Genomic DNA, 14,076 nt, shown 5'->3' with positions numbered 1-14,076 from the left:
ATATTTTGCCATGATTATAATTCTTCTGCTTTTTATCCACAATTGTAGACTGTCTAAATTGTAATTTAGATGTAAATAGTTGTAATACAATTATACATGAAAATAAGAACCATGTAAATAATCTGATACCCCCATGTTTTATGTATTATATTGCAAAGTTTATAATACTATTTTAAAAATGAACATAAGAATGTTATCTAATTAACATTAGTGTACACATTCATATAGTTTCTCAATAGCAGCTGATTGCATCATACTGTCAGTGGTTGAACTTCTTTGTATATTTGCATGTGAAAGATTTCATTTTTTTAAAGGGAAAAAGAGCAGAACTCAGCTCTAAAAGAAGAATTCTACCCTAATATGATGGATTGTATTCCTGTAAGAAATTACATGTTCCTAGTCCGTGGTGAGGATATTCTCCATTTGACTTACCTCCAATTCTCATAAGAATATATTAACATACATACATTCTTAAGGTTGAAACTGTTGATCATTGGTGGGATTCTTCTTTGAAAAACTATTTTTTTCCAAAATAGATAATCTTTGTTCTTGGTGCCATTCTGATACCAGAAAAATTTCTTACCAGATTAGCAATTCTGCATGCAACTGTGTGATAGTTTTACACTCACAGACACCTGATAACAGAAAAGGCTGATAAATCATGCACCTTGTTAGGTTAGTAGGTTCTAACTTAGCCATGAGATTTCTAATTAGGAATCATCAGTCACTGATTATGACTTTATGTGTGTTGCAGTAAACAGACGGTCCCACTCCAAGTACTGCTGAGACAGAAGATAGTGCTGGAACCCAGCAAAGAAGCAGAACCTGGGTCCAGTTCCTACATCCATCCACTTGCTTCCCATCCCGAAAAGCAATCATCTTATTCCAAGTCCCTCCTTCAACCCCTTCCTGAGAACAGTCTGAACTTTCAAACTGCTTCTGTTACTTTCAGTGATCAAGCTACCTCTTTTCCTTATAGACAAGCTGTTAGTGACCAATCCATTCAGACTAAGAATGAAATCAATGGTGATCTGAAACTTGCTTCTCCTATTACCTTAAAAGATTACAAGGATCACAACAGTAACATTAAGGCCAAGAAATTACATAATGTAGCAACTCCTCTCACCCACTACTGCAAAATGAATTTAAACGTAACAAACTCCGAATCATCACCTACACTCTTCCCCTCTTCCCTGCCATTAGAAGTAGCACCTGGCAAGAACGGCCTATGTAATCCGCTCTTCAGTTCAGGGAATATTTCAGAATGGCCGCCTGCTGCTCCGCATGGGGACTGTAATGGGGCGACCCTGCCTTCGCTTTCCCCTCTGCCTCACCGTTCTCCAGAAGCATCACCGCCTACTGTGCAACTCAAGGTAAACAGCCATGAGAGCGTACATCACCCACAAGAAGAATGTGTCAATGGGGACTCTTTGAAATCTGAGGGCGTAAGTGGCCAAAGGCACATTCTTTCCACTGCAGAACAGTTTCAGCGCCTGGAGGGAGATTTCCAAAGACAAGGCATTTATGAGGAAAAAAGGAAGGCAGCTACCTATCATGATCAAAATGCTCCAAAGTTACAGCAGGAATCCTACAGCAATCCTTTTTTCCTCAAGCTGTCAGATATTGGAAGGCAGGAGAATGGAACCTCACCTGCTGAAAAGTTGGACTCATGTCTTTCTAAAATTGAGTTGAGTACTGAAGATGGCTTTAGTGCTTCCAATATCATTTCTAAGAGTTGTGATTCACATAAAAAAATCCTCTGCAGCAAAGGGAAACAATGTACCTTGAATCCCAAGTTATATCCAAGAAGATGCACCTGTGAGGAAGAAATAAGACACACCAATTATAGAAATCCTGCTGGCTCGGTTGCATCTGTGCCTGTGGACAGCTGCACAGACCAGGTTAAAAAGTATTGTAGTACTCAGCATAAGAGTGCCAGCTGGCTTTTGATGCCTGGAAACACATCACCTGTAATCAGTCAGATAGCTTTTGGGGAAGAGCCAGCGCAGAATCAAGAAACGGTGCAGGAGATTTCTGAGCTGGAGTCTCTGTATCAGGCTAGCATACAAGCACCACAGACAAGTAAATCTCTGTTGGGAAAACTGGACAATTCCAAACCAGTGTTGGACAAAACAGGTAAAATTATTTTATGTGCTATGTGTAGTTTTTGCTTAACGGGCTTCAAGTTCCTAATATCTTGGAATGTATGTGAATTTAGACTTATATTGAAAGGCAGTGGCCCTGCATGTTTTTAGCTTGCATTAGGCTGACTGACATTAATACATTTGGAGAAAATGCACTGTATTTCCAAAATATAAAGTATTTGAGCACAAATACTGTTGAAACAGGGATTGCTAAAAGTACGTACCAACATTTTTATGTTACAATTAACAACTATTTTGATGTTCAACTGTGTTATTCTTTAGTTACTGCACAGACATTTTTTGTGGAAGAACAATGATTAACGCTCTCAAAAACTGACACCTCAGTCTAGAAACAAAGTTTTTTTGGCAATAGTATGTTGTTGTTGTTCTTTGATGTCAGATGTGATGTCTGATCCTCAGGGGAAAAGCCTTGCAGCAATTCTCTTCTCCTCTCTCTTTTATAATGATCTCTCTTAAATAAACTCTTAGCTTTCTATGTGGAACTGCATTTTATGTAGTTTAATAAAATTTCCCAAATAGAGGAAGCTTGCAATAATAAATAGAGAAACCGACTTTAATTATGGTGAATGTTTAGGTGAGTGTTTTTGTTATGGCAGCTGACAGGAAAACCTAAAAGATCATATAGACAGAACTTACTTTAATCTCCTTTCTTTTTTCCTTCCTCTTCTCCCCTGCATCAGCAAACTTGCCTACAAGAAAGACGCACAGGGGTCTCTCAAGAACAGCAGAGCCTGAACACAACATCTGTGGAAATATTGGTTCTCCAGATCCTAAGCCTATAACACATGTAAGGATATGCTAGAGTGGGAACTGGGTTGTGGAAATGCTACTTGCTGCCCAGATAGAAAAAATGTAAGGTAATAAAGTAGGAATGTTTTTTTACAAATTTAATATTAGACATAGATAATAAACATTTCAGGTAGAGTATACCTCTTTCTGTTTATAATAGGATGCAAGATATTATTACTAGTAAGTCCTTAGGTACTGTAGCCCAATATGTGTTGTAATCCTGTCTCGGTGGCTTTTAAGTGTCAGTCACCACTTATATAATGGATTTCTATAGTTTACTATCGCAACTGACTAATATGCATAACACTCTAAATTGAGGTATTTATCATAATCCACCCTAACAATGGAGTATTCAGATAAGTATATGGCTGGGATTCACAAAGAGAATAAATTTAAACTTTCACAAGGCCAAAGAGTAAAAAAATATTCATCTTGCATAAAAAAAATTCATACAGTAGGTGCTGCCTTAGTCTCTGCAGAGAACATTCCACAAATAGGATATCATCAGTGAAAAAGCTCACTCTCTCACAGCCTTGCTTCATTTACAGAGGTAGAGGAAGATCTCAGGTCTGAAGAACCAGGTAGATAAATACAGGAGGAGATGCTTCTTCAGTTCCAAAGCTGTTTAGGATTCATAGTTTTAACACCAGCACTTAGAACTTGAGCCCGATACAATCCAGATACAATCTGGCAGCAGTGGAGATGATGGCATTATGTAATTGCCTTAGCCAGCTCATTTAGCAGTCTAACCACCCTGTTCTGAATCAACTGATGTTTCTGGGCCATTTTCAAACACAGCCTCACATATCATGCTTTCCAGAAGTCCAAACAGGAAGTTGCTAGACCATGAATATCCATTGGAGAGCTATCACTGTCCAGGTAGGGTCATAGCTGGTATATTAATCTAAGATGATAAAAGGCATTTTGAATTTCTAAGGCTCTTTAGCTTTCCTATAACAATATTTTCAATGGAGTATTTCATATATAGGAAATATAGGAATATTTCAATTCCTATAACAATATTTTCAATCTCAATATAACAATATTTTCAATTCAGTAATATAAGATATAATTTCAAATTGTATCCTATATTATGGTCTAGCTCTCAACAGGTAGCAAGATCTAGCAATTTTGGTTGACCCATCCCCCGAAGCTAATCAGGGCTGGACCTAGTTAACATTTAGTCAAGAGAGCACCAGCAAATCCCAGGGTTGTAGGCTAGACTGGGAAGTTGAAAAATATCCTGGAAGAAGGCCATGACAAGCCACTTTCATACTGATGCCAAGAAAACAGGAACACATCAATTAGGAGACAAACTTGATTCAAGGGGATCTTTACATTTTTATGAAGTCTAGGGGTAACAAGCCTGAGGAAGCAAACACAGATCTGACTTTTCAAGCCAAACAGGTTATACAACAGATGTTCTCAAGCAATCCAAAAGCAGTCAAACCAGGTAAGGCCTGGGAGTTAACATATCTTGGCTCACAACAAAATGAAGAAGAGCAAGGTGTCAATTGACTGCAGCAGTGAAGATTTGCAAAAATGGTATTTACATTCAGGGCAACTCCCTACTTAATGCAGATGTTTGTGATTGGCAAGACTTAGGGGGAATCCCTGGTTCTGTAAATGCTTTGTCTTAAGTGGGCCTACTAACTCTCAGTCTGTACATACAAGCACCTCATCTCATTAGGACCTAGGGGATGTTCCACAAAATTATTTTTGTATACCACTGCATTTTCCCCAGCACTGCTTGGCTTAGTTGCTAGAAGAAGTGAGTCTTTAGGTGCTAGAAGAAGTGAGCCTGGGCTTGTCCTTTCAATTCTTCCTTTTCTTCCAGTGAGGAATACTGTTCAACAAGCATGATGAATAAAACACTTTAGCAAAGATTCTCTCACCTGTTACTTATGGGAATAAATAATAAATCCCCCTTTGTTGGTTCTCAACTGATAGATTACTCTGTTCAAAACCTCAACTACCTCATCTGAATTATATGAAAAGGGGACGGAAAAGCAGATCGCAGTTGTGTAATGATGATGTTGCAACCCATATTCCTGAATAATCTTTTCCAACAGTTCCATGTAGAAGTTAAAATGATGAGGGATATAATAAACTCTGGGGAATCTCATGGGGCAAAGCAATAATCCCTTAACAGCATTTTTTGGAGTGGAACCTCTGTAACACTATGCCCCACATCCCAGCTCATACAGCCCCCAAGATGAGCAATGGTATCAAAAATCATTGAGAAGTGTACAAAAACCCACAAGGCTGGATTTTCCCACCTCTTTTCTGGCACAAATCCTACAGAATAGGTAAAGACATTTCAGTGTCAAAATGAGTCCTAAAATCAAAAGGAAATGGATTCCAAAAATCCATTCATTTACATGCTTCTGGAGCTGATCAATAGCCAGTCACTTACACATTGTGCCCAGGTAAGGGATGCTAGCAAACCAACCTATAGTTGTTTTCATCTTGGTTGAGTCTAGTTTTTTTTCATTGGTATCCTAATTCCTGTCATTTAAAAAAGGCTTAATACCACCCCCTCTATCAAGCAGAAATTTACAACTCCTGGGCCCAGACAAACCTATTTGATAAAATAAGTCAAGATAGACAAGGATGGAGCATATAAGTGGTTGGCCAAAGATGTACCTTACCAATATTCGCAACAACTGAAACTCAGTCCAGTTATACCAGACAGTACTTTGGATACTTCCACTGGAGCTGCACAAATTGTACAACCTACACTGTGACTCATGGGAGCTCTTATATCAAAGGTTGTGTTGTCAAAGGTGATTGTCCCAATCACAGAACAACATGCCCTAGCAATATCTTAATTCTGTTGTGTCCCCCTAATGATCTTTTCATCTTTCTAGTCCACGAGTGAAATGGACCACACCCTGGTAGGGACCACATTATAAATAATTTGTTTGTCTTATTTGTTTGCTTGTTAGGCTTTGTCTCCTGTTATCATGGAGGGAAGTCAAAGGCCTGGCAGGGCCTGGCAATAGAGGCAGGATAGAGAATAGCACATTTGATGCTGCAATGGGTTACAGTGTGCCACTGATAAAATAGTCCTTTCTGGGGCTGATTATGACACATTTATTATCAGCTGAAAAATCTTAATTATATAATGCTGAAAAGATGTCATAGAGAGGAAAAAGAAAGACTTTTCTGCCTTCACTAACCCAAACTGGATTCAATAACAGGTTCTAAATAATCTTGTTTGATCAAATTCGTCATGGGCTTTTTTCTACCTATGTTCTAGCCATTGAATCAGCATTTTCACAACCCTCAGCTAAAGTGTATTCCAAGGAGCTGCTTGGACTCAGCAAGAAAGTCATATTAACTGCCCAGAACATGAACAGCAATCCCCTCAGCAAAAAATCCATTATTCTAAAAGTATATTGTAATAGGGTGCTCATCATAGTACTGTGAAAAAACTGCTGGAAGTCTGAAATCACAGAAAATTATCATAACAACAGAATAGATTTCAACCCATCCCCTTCAGATCTTCATCTTCCTGCTTGTTTGAAAAAGCCAATTACAGTATTGTCATGCTAGCAAATTTGAACTGTCATTGCTCCAATAGTTTGGGTATATAATGATATCCCAAATAATTATTCTAGTTGTCATCAGTTCCAGGTCCTGACTAGTGCAGGTAGCTCAGGAAGGAAGGCTAATAGGCAGCAGGATGGGTGTTATGCCTGCAGACTCCTCCATCTGTTCTGATTGCCCAGAACAAGATACACGCACACTAGATTGGCACACAGATGAACAAGAAGCCTGAAGACAGAGATTGAATCTTTATGTCAGCCCTTCAAGGTTATCCAGATCAGGAACCAACTCCACAAGAAGACTAGAGCTTAGGTTTATTGAGATAAACAATATTAACAGAATCTTGCAGTCTGTTTGTGTATTTCCTTCCCTCTTTAGTAAGTCTGGGAGGAGCCAGCCTGAGCCTCTTCCTCATCTCACCTCCTTTCCCAGGGCTTAAGGAAGGTTTCTGCCCTTTTTGTTTTCGTAACAGTTTCCAAATATTTTCCTTAAAGCCATCCCCATGTAGAGACATTATAGGCTACCGTGATATCTCCCCCTCACTCTATGCCATGATTTTGCACTGAATATCTGAAGATAAAATTTCCTGTTAGTCAGTTTCTTCATAATTAGATAATAATTGACAGAGTTTTTATTCTGTACTGAACCAGGAGCAGCACAAGAGATCAGAGGGCAAGCAGTCAGGAACTCTGTAGCTGAGGAAAGTTTCAGAAGTTCTTCCTTTGGTATCCTTTTTTCAAGGGCCACCAAATTACCTGGAAGGAACTCATGACTGAAATTAAAATTTCAGTAGTCTTCTTACTTGCTTACTGAAGGAATAGGGTGGCTCCTGCCTTCATTCCATTCTGAAGCAGCTCCCCCAGTTGTATGCCCCTTGGTTTTTTCCCCCATCCAGTGTGGTCTGCAATCTAGAGATGGACTGCAATAAGTATTGTTCTCCCAGAAAGAGGCTTTTATGTTTAACCTGTAAGGCACTTAGTTCATCTATCTCTGTAGATCTTGGCTTCTTTTTTCATGCAGTAGTTATTGAGAGAAATGAGGGGATGGGGATGATGCACAGAACTCCTCCCTCAGTCTCCAGGAGTCCTGGCTCACATTGCTACCATCTACCAGTCTGCTGTCTGGAGTATTTGTATCTTGTATTGCACACTTTTTACAAATTAGGAACTCTATTGCTGCACTTTTCTGGCTGCTGCCTAATAGTTTTCCTTCGGAACTGAGAGCAATGGTTCTTACATGGTTCTTAGGAGTGTGTTTGTTCTGTGCACAAAACAAAACAGAGTTACCCTTTCATACACACTCCTAATTCTTAGGACCCCAGAATGGTGGTTCCAGGGGTCTTCAGTGTCCATACTGGAATGGTGCAAGACTTCACACACAATACCTTTTTGCAGTTTTCTCAACATTTGTGCTCCTTGACCTCTACCCTATCAAATGCACTCCATCTGTTCTATTTAATTCCTACTCTTTCTGCTTTCATAAAAGGAGGTAAGACCTTCTTTTCAGGTAGGCCTTTTAAAATATGGTAATAAGAATTTAGCAATTTTATTTGATTGTTTAATTGTTTATATTTTATTTTAGATTATTGGTTGCTTGGGTGCCTTAGGAGCAAAAAGGAAGGGTATAAAAACAATAAACATACTCTGAGCCCAATAGGTCATAGCCTAGGGTTAAGGTTAGGGTTAGACTATATGTGATAGACACTCTTTTTGAAGCACACCTCATGCTTTGCAATGTGAAGATAGCATAGGCAATTGACAAGATTGCTTCTAAGCATCCTCTTCCACTTGACAGAGCCAGCTGGTATACACCTTGGGTAAAGGAAAATGAAGCAAGATAAGAGACAACTGGAACACAGGTAGAGGAAAACTTGTATCAGATCTAATCAAACATGAGTAAGAACTTGACAATGATCAAGCATGGTGATAATGGATATTAAGAAGACATTTTCCTGCTTCCTCGTTACTTACTCTTAGCAGTTTCCACCTGAGCTTTGCTAAATGATCCAGTGCCTGGTTGGAGAGCTGATAGAATCCTCAACAGGATTATGAGATGTTTGCAAAAGACAGTCTTATTAAGACACAAAAAGTCTATCTTCAAGACTTAGATTCTGCTATCCAGGCTGTTCTGTCTGTTCAGGACATTGCCTGATGGGAATTTCTAAATGATTTACTGGATCTCAAGATATGGACAAGGTGCTTGGTAGATTTGCTTATCCCTGTTTAGCAGAGAAGGGATGGCCAGCTGAGTCCTGGATGTTAATTTTTTTTCATTATGAAAGGAACAGCTCCATATTCTTTAAAACAGATGACATGGAATTTTTGTTGTAGAGTTCTAGTCAGACATGACTCGGTGCTTGCCCGGGGGACCTTTCACCTTTCACCTTTTTCTACATAAAGCCACTGAGCAATGTCATTGAAAGAACTGGAGCACAGTACAATGAGCATGTTAATAACACATTGTTCTGTCTCTCTTCTTTTCTGGTTCGATCTCACTGAAGTAGTGTGTTCTTAGTGCCTTGCAATGGCAGTAGGCAATGGCATGAAGGTCAATAAACTGAAGACAGAAATTCTGTTGGTGTATAATTGAGCTGTCTAAGTAAGCAGGTTCAACCTATTTTGAAAGGGATTGCATTTTGCTGCTGAAGAATGCTAGTAGTGCCATCTCTGTCATTAGAAGTACAAGGATCATTTGTGGCATAAATTGCTTTCACCAGCTTATGCTGATACACCAGAACACCCTTACAGAGGCGGAGATAATTTGCTGCAGTAATCCATGCCCTGGTAACCTCTTGTTTAGATTACAGCCAGTGCTTTTTATCTAGGACTGTTCTTGAAGACAGACCAGAAATTTAAGTTTTATAAAATATGGCAGCTAGGGTACTGATTAGAACTGACACTGAGTTGGAATTAAGCTGTAAAACTCTTTATGTCTTGAGACTACCACATCTGAGAGAGCATATCTTCCTCCACATCCTATCTGTCATGCAGTCATTTCTGGAGTACTTGCTCCAGGTTTTCCTGATCTCAAGGATAACCATCTTCAGTAGTAGATCTGGAATGCCCTCCTGGACTTGGTAGCCACTCTTACCTTTTTATACCTTCAGTGGTTTTAACATTTTTAATGTTAGTCTGCAATATAATTTGCTTACCAGTTTTATTTCACAGTAGTGTACAGTGGTGCTTAAACTTTTGTGAACTGTTTTGAATTTTCAATATTTCTGCATAAATCTGACCTACCTAAATATGTAGTTTTGGATCATTTTCCTCAATAAATAAATGAACAAATGTTCATTTGTAATGTTTTTGACACATTTGTTTAGTTGGGTTCTCTTTATCTAGTTTTAGGACTTGTGTGGAGAACATACCATGTTTTAGGTCATATTTATGCAGAACACTGAAAATTTGAAAGGTTCACAAACTTTAAGCGCCACTGTAGAATCACAGGGTTGGAGGGGACCTTTGGGGTTTTTGAGTCCAATCCCCTACTTAGGGCAGGAATCCTTAGACCATCCCAGGCAAATGGTTGTCCAACCTTTGTTTGAAAGCCTCCAGTGATGGAGCACTCACAGCTTTAGGAGGCAGACTGTTCCACTGCTTAACAGCTCTCAGAGTCAGGAAACGCCTCCTGTTTGTTTGTTTGTTTGTTTGTTTTTCAAATTTAATTACCGCCCACCTCCCCCAAAAGAGGGACTCTTTTTTGAGCTTGGATCTCTGTAAAGCTTCCACCCATTGGTTCTTGTCCTACCCTTCGACCTTCGAATGGTCACTCATGCCCTGGTCATCTCCCATATAGACTACTGCAACGCACTCTACATGGGGCTACCCTTGAAGCATATCCAGAAGCTTCAGTTGGTTCAAAATGCAGCCACGCAAACAGTGATGAGTGCTCCAAGATCAGCACACGTAACACCCTTACTGCGGGAGCTGCATTGGGTTCCAGCTTGCTTCTGGGTCCAATTCAAGGTGTTGGTTATCACCTTTAAAGCCCTACATGGCATGGGGCCAGGTTACCTACGGGACCGTCTCACCCCCATTACATCAGCCCGTCCCACCCGATCGTGCAGAGGGGGCATGTTGCAGACCCTGTCTGTAAGAGAATTCCATCTGGCAGGGTCCAGGAGGCGGGCCTTCTCTGCAACAGCTCCCGCCCTTTGGAACATGCTTCCCCCAGAAGTGAGGTTAGCCCCCTCCCTCCTGGACTTCAGAAAACAGCTGAAGACCTGGTTTTGTGGCCGTGCCTGGAATAGGGAGGGGAAGAGCCATTCTTGGGGCTGGTAGATTCCCTAATTCTGCAGGGACCAGTTTTATTCCCTTATGGTTTGAATTAGATCTGCCATGGCTTGGATTTTATTGCATTTTATGCTGACTGATTAATGGTTGTATTTATGATTTTATTTAAATTTTAATTGTTTTTATTGTGAACCGCCCAGGGTCCCCCATGTGGGGAAGATGGGCGGTGATAAAAATTTGATAAATAAATAAAATAAATACCCTCAGTCACTAAGGAGAATAAATCTATACCTGTCTTCCCTGTGATGTCCTTCAAGAATAGGAAAATGACCACATCTCCCTTTAACCTTCTCTTCTTTAGGCTAAACTTACCCAATTCTTTTAACTGTTGTTAGGATTAACTTCCAAGCCTCTTACCATCTTTGTTGCTCTTCTCAGCACTTTCCAGTTCCTCAGCATCCTTCTTGAATTATGGCAACCAAAACTAGACACAGTATTCCAGATGTAGCCTGACCAATGGGGTGTAGAACAGAACTATCACTTCCCATGATATTGACATTATAGCTTTGTTGATGCAGCCCAAGATTACATTGATTCTTTTACCAGCTGCAGCACACTGCTGGCTCATGCTTAATCATGGTCTATCAGAACACCCAGTTCCTTCTCGTAAGTACTACTGCTGAGCCTGTCTTGGATCTGTACATCTGGTTTTTCCTAAGTTCACAACCCTACATTCTTCAACAGTGAACTGTATTTTGTTGGATAATGCCCAACGCTCAAGTTCATCAAGATCCTTCTGCACCTTGAGCCTATCTTCTGAGGTGTTAGCAATTCCATCCTCCCCACCCCCAGCTTTCTGTTGTCCACAGATTTGCTAAGCACCCTTCTATTCCCTCATTCAAGTCATTTATAAAAATGTTAGAGCACTGACCCCAGGATGGAACCCTGAGGTAACTCACTACATATCCCTCTCCTTGTAGAGAGACATACATTAAGTACCACACATTGGGTACAGTTATGCAAATCCATCTAGTAGTGGCACCATCCATCCCATAGAGCTCCATTTTATCAAGAAGGGGGCTATTGTCAACTTTATCAAATGCCTTAGTAAAGTACAGGTACACCTCATCCACAGCATTCACTTGGTCTACTAATCTAGTCATTTTGTCAAAAAGGGCACTACAATTTGGCACAACTTATTTTTAACAAACTCATGCTGGCTTCTAGTAATTACCTAGTTCCTTTCTAAATACTTGCAAACCTACTGCTTGCTGGTCTTTTCTAAATTTTCCCAGATATTGATGTCAAGCTGATTAGTCTATAGCTTCCTGGTCCATTTTCCCCTTTTTAAACGTTGGAACAAAATTAGCTCTTCTCCAATCTTCTGTACTACAGGAGTTCTCAAAGATTACAGTCAATGGTTCTGAGATCACCTCCACCAGGTCCTTTAGCACCCTGGCATGTAATCTAACTGGCCCCAGCAACTTGAATTTGCTCAAAGCAGCTAACTGTTCTCTCATCATTTCCTTGCCCTTTTTTATTATTTTTGGTGTTCGTGGCAAGCCTCAGCTCATTTGGACCCAATCCTTACAGATTCAGACTATTTTCTGATATTCTATTTATATTATATGCTCTTCTTTCCATTTTTTAAAATTCTTCTTTTTGTTTCTCAGTTTATAAGAAGCTCTTTATTCATCTGAGTTCCATTTTGCTCTCTGCTGGTATTGTTTCTATTCAGGCCATTTCTAGGGAAAATTTCAACCCTTCTGAACTGTTTCCCATCAGGATTTGTATTTATGGAATTCTGCCTACTTATTGACCTCTAGCTTATTGATGTCAGCTCTCTTGAAATCTAGAAGACTTGATTGCCTTCACTCTGCCTGCAGTAGGTGACTTTCTGCTCTTTATAGGTTTATATTGGTGTTTTATTGTATGCTGCACTGAGAGCTGGTGATATAGTGACTAATACTGTGAATGAATGAATGAATGAATGAATGAATGAATGAATGAATGAATGACTTATTAAGCTTGTATGCCACCCGCCTCTCAACAACTCTGCACAACTCACAACAATCAAATGGAAGCAGATCCAACCCGATGATTAATAAAAGCCTGAAATGAACTCAGTCCATGATATTGAATGAGTATAAAGTAACTTAAAGAGTTCTGGTAATTACTCCTTGAGTACTGTAATCTTGTTTGATTGATTACATTGTACATTCATTTACCATGAAGCTGTCTTTCTGAAAACAGGTGCCCTGTGCGAGAAAACCTGGCACGGAGCCAGAAGAGGAACCCTACAGCGCAGAGAACTTGCGTCGCATTGCACGTAGTCTCAGTGGGACAGCCATCACAGGCAAAGAAGGGAAGCTTGTTTCTTCTCAGAATTTTGTAAGTAAAATAGTCAAAAAGGAAATTTCTTGAATGGCTTCACTTTATTATTTATTTAGTGTGATTGCTAAAGGTTTTACAGGAAGAATAGCTTGTTTCATGTGCAGTTCGTCCTGTAATCTCATCATATTTTATGGAAAATACCTTCCTGCTTGTCTACCGTTTGCAGTTAGGATAATTATGATTCAACTGCCACTCATTTAATTTTGCATTTCTAGTGCCAGTGTGTTCTAAACCACTGACTTACTTTCTAGTACATTCCCTTTTGTTTTTCCTCCTCCTCTTCCGGGTGATCTCTACATCTTCCCAGCACCAATGGAGAAACTATTGTTATAAATACTATTAGCCAACATGACATCACTGAAGACAATGTGATGCCAGGCAGTAGGAGACAGAGCAACCTGGACGTACTGTACATCTACAGTAAGACTCATAAAAATGCCTGCCGCGTAATCCATGTGTTCCCCACATAGATTCCTTACACTGCCTCTTCCTGTGATGTCAGTTCACTTCAAGGGTCATGCTGGCAAGCTTTTTAAAAAGCTTTTATTTATTTAATTAAACTGAATAGAAAAAGGACAAAATGCAACAACAATTTTTTAAATTTATTTTTAAATTTATTTTATCAGATTTATACACCACCCATCTCACTATATAAGCGTCAAAATTATGTATGTGAGGGTTTCTCCTATCTGTATATAATGTTTTACACAACATTTTCAACAGGGGATTGCCATATTTCATTAGAACCACCCATATATACAGTCATCTGTGTTTATAAGCAATTCATTCATAAGTTGCAAGTAGCATCAGGTCTTAAATCCACAGAGTAATTGATATAATACATTTATATTTCGATGTTAAACGACATGTCTCTTAGCTGGAGATTGTCCAGCTATCAATTTGCAGGGATGTAACAGGGATGTAATTGAAAAGAACATCCAAAA

The 14,076-nt window shown here is 39.5% G+C and overlaps 1 protein-coding gene across 1 annotated transcript in view; it reads left to right on the top strand.

The window, feature by feature from the left end:
* Positions 1–14,076, top strand: part of USP54 (ubiquitin specific peptidase 54) — an 88,951-nt gene that overhangs the window by 65,580 nt on the left and 9,295 nt on the right. Inside the window, exons 18-20 of the mRNA XM_063307624.1 lie at positions 755–2,136; positions 2,846–2,952; positions 12,992–13,129. Coding sequence (XP_063163694.1) covers positions 755–2,136; positions 2,846–2,952; positions 12,992–13,129 — 1,627 coding nt within the window. The remainder of the gene's footprint in view (positions 1–754; positions 2,137–2,845; positions 2,953–12,991; positions 13,130–14,076) is intronic.

The sequence above is a fragment of the Candoia aspera genome, chromosome 6 (assembly GCF_035149785.1).
Source record: "Candoia aspera isolate rCanAsp1 chromosome 6, rCanAsp1.hap2, whole genome shotgun sequence".
Taxonomy (NCBI): domain Eukaryota; kingdom Metazoa; phylum Chordata; class Lepidosauria; order Squamata; family Boidae; genus Candoia; species Candoia aspera.
Note: the sequence above shows the minus strand (reverse complement) of the source record. Positions and strands in the feature narration are given on the sequence as shown.